Here is a 6,000-nt window from a genome sequence, read left to right on the forward strand (position 1 = left end):
GCCCTGGCCCGTGGGATTTTTTATTGCCTGGAGCCGATGCCGTGAGGATTTGCTGTGCTCTGTTTAGCCTGGGGCTGCTTCATTGCTCCACTCAGTGCCACCCTCACCCAGTCACCCACCAGCCTTGCAGGCCCCGCGTCAGCCCCGTGCTGGCTCGCTCTCGGTGTGCCGCTTGCCGTCATTCGCCGCTGCGCCGGGCCGCCTGCGCTGGCAATTCACACCACTACGTCACCCTCCCCAAAGGCTCCTCAGCAGATCTGCTCTGATTCCTGTCAGGCATTGTTTGCAAGAGCTATGAAGTTTAGTGTTGCAAAAAGTGAGCTGCTTCTGAGTGATTTGGAGTGGGGGTTTTCATCATCCGTGATGGTTTCTCCTGGCGATTGCTTTCTCTCAGTCATTTCTGTAATTGCGGTACTTGGGTTCCTGTGGATTTTTATACTTCATTTGAGATTCATCTGAAGATGGCATGTTCCCATCTCTAGGAATGTGGCCAGATTGAGGCATGAGCTGCTGAAGCCAGATGCTGAAATTGCAGGCCATATATTTCTTTCATCCTGAGCTGCTGTTTTGATTTTCCGAGGTGGCTAAGACACAGTCTTCCAGCACCTGCAGCTGCTGTTTCATTCATGACCAGGGATATTTTGTAGTTGCCCCTCTTTCCATCATACTTAATTCCCACAGGAGCTTCTCATGGAGACCTGTCTATTTTCATTTCTTTATCAGCTGATCCACAGTGTGCTCAGAAGGCAGCTAAGAAGGCCACCAGCATCTTGGCCTATGTCAGGAACAGCATGGCCAGCAGGAGTAGGGAAGTGATTGTAGCCCTGTAGTGGGCACTGGTGAGGCCACACCTCAGATCCTGGCTTCAGGTTTGGGCCCCTCACTACCAGGACATTGAGGAGCTGGAGCATGTCCAAAGCAGAGCAACAGAGCTGGTGAGTGGTCTGGAGCACAAGTCTTACACGGATAATATGGATCCAAGAAGGAGTTCACTGGTTCAGTTCACTGGTTTGTTGTGTCTTCTGTGACCCTGACCAGAGGGTGTTTCAATGTGGTTAAAAAAACAAAGAAACACAACTTTAAAACCCCAAATGTTGGGGGGGTTGCACAGGGAGGTTGTGTTATCTTGGCTAACTCTGCCTTTTCCCCTTCCCAGGGCCACCCCTTCATCGTGCAGTACAACGATGGGAATGCTGAGGTGGTGTCCATGTGGGTGTGCAGGATGCTTGAGGAACGGCGCTCAACCCAAGGACCACAGTGAGCTGGGCTGGCTCACAGCAGCCCACAAAGCAGCAGCTCCCCCTGGACTGGCAGCACCAGCCCCACACTTTGGACTCCTGGTCTCTCCAGATCGTATTTTTACTTCAACAAAACCATTTTCCAAGAAGCATCAACAAAATCTTTCAGGATATTGGTTGCTGCTTTTCCCCTCACTACCACATTACGGAATCTTCTGCCCACCTTTTGTTGCTGAGCAATTTAATGTCCTCAGATTATCTCCAGTTAAACTGTACACAGCCTTAAAGCAAGTATTTTATAGCTCTATTTTTTTGGTTATTGAATGTATTGTATATTTCCTGCCTCCAGAGTATTTTTTAACTGTTAGGTCTTTTGCTATTCTACAGATGACACAGAAGATTTGGTAAGGAGTTGTTGGCAAGTTGGCCCGCTCAAAGGTGGGTCTTTAAGTGCAGACAGCCAGAAAATGCTGAGTTTAAAGGTGAAACAAAACCAACCACCACACTGTTGTGTGCCAGGAGCCTCCATGCTCAAGCAGTGCAGGCTGACCCGTGAATACAGAAGGGTTCTGCAGGAATAGGGCTGGGATCAGCACTGGCGAGGCCACACCTTGAATACTGGGTTCAGTTTTGGGCCCCTCACTCCAAGAAGAACATTAAGGTCCTGGAGCAGGTCCAGAGAAGGGCAGTGAAGCTGATGAAGGGTCTAGAGCACAAGTCTTGTGAGGAGTAGCTGAGGGACCTGGGATTGTTCAGCCTAGAGAAAAGGAGATTTGAGGGGAGACCTTCTGGCTCTCTACAACTCACTGAAAGGGGGTTGGAGCCAGGTGGGGGTCAGGCTTTTCTCCCAAGGAACAAGTGAGGGGACAAGAGGAAAGAGCCTCAAGTAGCCCCAGGGGAGGTCTAGGTTGGACATGAGGAACAATTTCTTACCCCTGAGACTTGTCAAGGCCTGGTCCAGGCTGCCCAGGGCAGTGGTGGAGTCACCATCCCTGGAGGGGTTTAAAGCCATGGAGATGTGGTGCTGAGGGATGTGGTTTGGTGGTGATCTGGCAGTGATGGGTTAAGAGTTGGACTCAATGATCTTAAAGGTCTCTTCCAACCAAAATGATTCTGAGCTTTTAAGGTTTTGCTGAGGTGGAAGGAGGTGAAGTGAAAGAGGACAGTGCTGTCCCAGAAGTAGGGGTGCTGCAGGGTGAGTATGAGCCAGAACTGAAATGGACTGTTGGCTTCTGACCACAAAGAGAGAGCAGCCCTGTGCACAGGGAGCTGGCAAACAGCAGCTACACAGAGGGATGAGGTTCTGCTCATGCCACACCTGGAAACTGAGGACCACAACACAAGCTTACGCAGCACCTCACAAGCTTGTGGGGGAGCAGAGCCTGCTCAGAGAGGCCCAAGCCAAGCTGTGCTCTCATGGGGCAGAGAACAGGCTGCAGGACTTTAATTATCACAGCAATGCATGGCTTGCTTGGAAGCATCTTGCTTTTCCCAGTTCTACCTTGATTCTGATGTTGGAGTTGCTGCAGGATGGGTGCAGCTGAGCCACGCCAAGGCTTCCAGGGTCGCTGTCACCACGGAGGAATGAATGCTGCAAGGTCCCTGTTGAGTGGTTGCTACTCCTGCCATTTCTGTGCACTTCTGCACCACAGACTGACACAGACTTGATCAGTCCTTGGGTTAAGATGTGGATGAAAACCCACAGAAGAGAGGAGAAGGGTGAAAGGGCAAGGCTGGAGTGTGTGACAAGGGTGGAGGAGGAGGTTGGGGCTTCTGTTTGATTGTCTTTGCATTAGAAATAAACTTTTGCTAATGAAACACCCAACACAGCTCAGGTGGTTTGTTACATACCAGCAGCTTAAGAAAAAAATAACAGCAAACAAAACACAATTTGGTGAAAAATTCCTCCTGAACCACTGCAAATCCAAAATGTTCTTCTGGAAGCAGGCTGGAAAAGACTTTGTTTCCTTCCTTGGAGGGATCGTTTGTCTTCTTTTGAAGTACAGAGGTTGCAGGCATGAACTTATAGACTAAAGTTTGTCTTAATTGCTCTGATGTCACAACCTCCCTGGCAGATAACAGTGCAATGAATGAGTCAACAGCCCTCATACCTCCAGGTCCTGTTTCTAAAGTGAGACAAATTCCTTCCCTGTGAGCCAGCCAGACTGTAGGCAGCTCTTCCATTTATTTATCTCCAGCAGCTTGCGTTAGCTTGCTCTGGCTAAAAAGTCTCTCCCCTGGATTTAGTTAAAAAGTCAGTAAAGCAGAATCACAGAATGGCAGGGCTTGGAGGGGACCTCTGGAGATCATCTAATCCAACCCTTCTGCTAGAGAAGGTTCACCTAGAGCAGGTTGCACAGGATGGTGTCCAGGGGGATGTTGAGTAACTCCAGAGATGGAGACTCCACCACCCCTCTGGGCAGCCTGCTCCAGTGCTCTACCACCCTCAGTGTCAAGAACTTCCTCCTCAGGGTTAGATGGAACTTCCTGTGTTCAGGTTTGTGCCCACTCCCTCTTGTCCTGACAGTGGGCACCAATGAACAAAACCTGGTCCCATCTTCCCTGGCCCCCAACCTTGAAGTATTTGTTAGCATTGAGATTCCCCTCTCAGTCTTCCCTTCTCTGAGCTAAAAAGCCCCAAATTCCTCAGCTTTTCTTCATAAAACTAAGGCTTTCCACCTCATTTTACCTGGCAGAGAGGTTAGGAGGGGAAGACATCACCCTGAGGCTGTGTAGGACACCAGCTGATGGGGAGGTGACAAATCTGGCTAAGGGGCTGGCAGTGTCATCACTGGCACATGGATCAACCCTGCTTTCTTCACTGGTACACTCAATCCAGCAATCAAGGGCCAGCTTTGGGGCCTTTGGGGTCTTTCCTTCCCCAAGTCCTTAAATCTGGTGTGGAGAAGAGGAGGATAAGCAACCAGAGATTCTGCTGGTGGCACTTTTTCTGCCCCACTGCATTCCCAATGCTGAGTTAGCACCATTTGAGGGAAGATTAGGGCTGGATGAGAGGGTGGAGTGGGCTGGTTGGAGAAAACACTGCTTTTCCCCCATCCTGAGTGGCAGAGTCTCCCCAGATTGCCACCTCCTGCCTTGGAGATGGTGGTTCTGTGTGGTGAGTCCCCATGGGACCAATGCTGCATTGGGAGCTACTGGGGTTCTCCCAGCACAGCACCTCATTCTCCTTCCAACCCACATCCTGGCCCTGTGTGCAAACCTCTGGTGCCCACAGAGCTCATTTCAAGTATTTCAGCCCAATTCTCACCACCACCAATCAGCAGCAAGGGGCAAAAGCATGGGGAAGGGGGGAAGGCACTAAAATTGGGCCGAGATTTGAGCAGATTGGGCTCCACTGGGTATCCCCCACCCTCATCCAGCAGCTCCCTGGGCTTAGTGTCTATGGAGTAGGGACAGCAATGAGCAGCAGTGGGTTGGTGTCAACTAGGAAATCACTGGAAACAGCTTTGCTTGATCCTTTTGACTGCCAAGAGCATTAGGTCCCCTTTCCTAATGAGTGTGGGAGAGGTGTTTGTGTTTTCCTGCCTCACAGAGCTCTCTGGCCCTGCAGGGAACGTTTACCTGGAGGCATCAATAGAAAAAGGATGGACCACAGGGACCCTCTGGAGGCCTCTGCCATGCAGGAAGCATGCAAAGTAAAACCTGGAAATTTGGATCTTAGCTGGAAAAACAAATCCCTAATCTCACAAGGAGCAAACTCCACTGATGGAGAGCTCTGGGAGCCCACTGTTTGGTGACTGAGGGACTGCAGGGGGTGATGCCACGAGGGGGGACACAAGGCTTGCTCAGCTCTCTGGCTCTGATTGTGCTCTCTCAACTCAGAGCTGCCTCTGGGCAGGACAGTCCAGGGAGGCCATCAGCATCCAGCCGCACAGGAGATCCACCTAGGACCTCCCAGGAAGCTTGCAGCCTCGGTGAGTAAGGAAAAGGAGGGAGAAGGCAGGTCAGGGGGCTGCAGGAGCTGAGACTCTCCTCAGCTCAGAGAGAAGCCATCAGTGACTTTTCCACACCCTTGGTTTCTTTGTGCAGGGAATGGGAGCAGCAAATTCTTCACTTTCACAGGAATTTAGAATCATTGTGGTTGGAAAAGACCTTTAAGATCATCAGGTCCAACCATTTGAAGCAGGAGGCCATTTCACTGCTCCCTATGAAAGACTTCAATGCTGATGGGGACAAAGCATCTTTGTGCAGAGGCTCTTCTTCCTGTTCCCATTAAGATGCTCAACTAGAAGAGGTAAACACCTAAGAGAGCCTTGGGGGATAAAATGCCCCCTAAGGAAACCTGTCTTTGCTCAGCTGCCAGGTGTCAGCCCATGCAGACCTGGGTTGAGTTAACACATCACAGCTTCACAGCTGACCCCAGTTCTTGGAGAGCTGCAGAAGAAGCAGTTCTGGCCCTTGAGCTTCTCCAGAACATGCTCAGGAGACTCTCTTCAGCCATGTGAGGTTATTTGTGGGTGGCTCCTGTCCCACACATCCCAGTCTCTGCCCCACTGCTGTCGAAGGGCTGCCCCCTGTCCTGCAGGGCACTAAGTAGGAAACAGCCTGGGGCATGGTGTCCCTGTGGTGAGAGCTCCTGGGGGAGCAGAGGACCTCTCTGATGTGATGGAGGAGACACAGCCCGTTCCATGATGGTGAGATCTGGAGCTTCAGCAGTTATTTTGGAGTAAGCCATCTTCAGCTTTCCTTGGGGGATCCCTCAGGATGGAGGAAGGTGGGGGACTAGGAAGGGGCGCACAGT

The 6,000-nt window shown here is 51.0% G+C and overlaps 1 protein-coding gene across 3 annotated transcripts in view; it reads left to right on the forward strand.

Moving 5' to 3' along the window:
• Positions 1-3,051, forward strand: part of MAP2K5 (mitogen-activated protein kinase kinase 5) — a 173,366-nt gene extending 170,315 nt beyond the window's left edge. For all 3 annotated transcript variants that reach the window (XM_054168818.1, XM_009903871.2, XM_054168817.1), the window contains one exon: positions 1,157-3,051. In XM_054168818.1, the coding sequence (XP_054024793.1) occupies positions 1,157-1,261 (105 nt within the window). In that variant the 3' untranslated portion in view covers positions 1,262-3,051. The remainder of the gene's footprint in view (positions 1-1,156) is intronic.
• Positions 3,052-6,000: the final 2,949 nt, after the last annotated feature.

This window comes from Dryobates pubescens, chromosome 17 (genome assembly GCF_014839835.1).
Source record: "Dryobates pubescens isolate bDryPub1 chromosome 17, bDryPub1.pri, whole genome shotgun sequence".
Lineage (NCBI taxonomy): Eukaryota > Metazoa > Chordata > Aves > Piciformes > Picidae > Dryobates > Dryobates pubescens.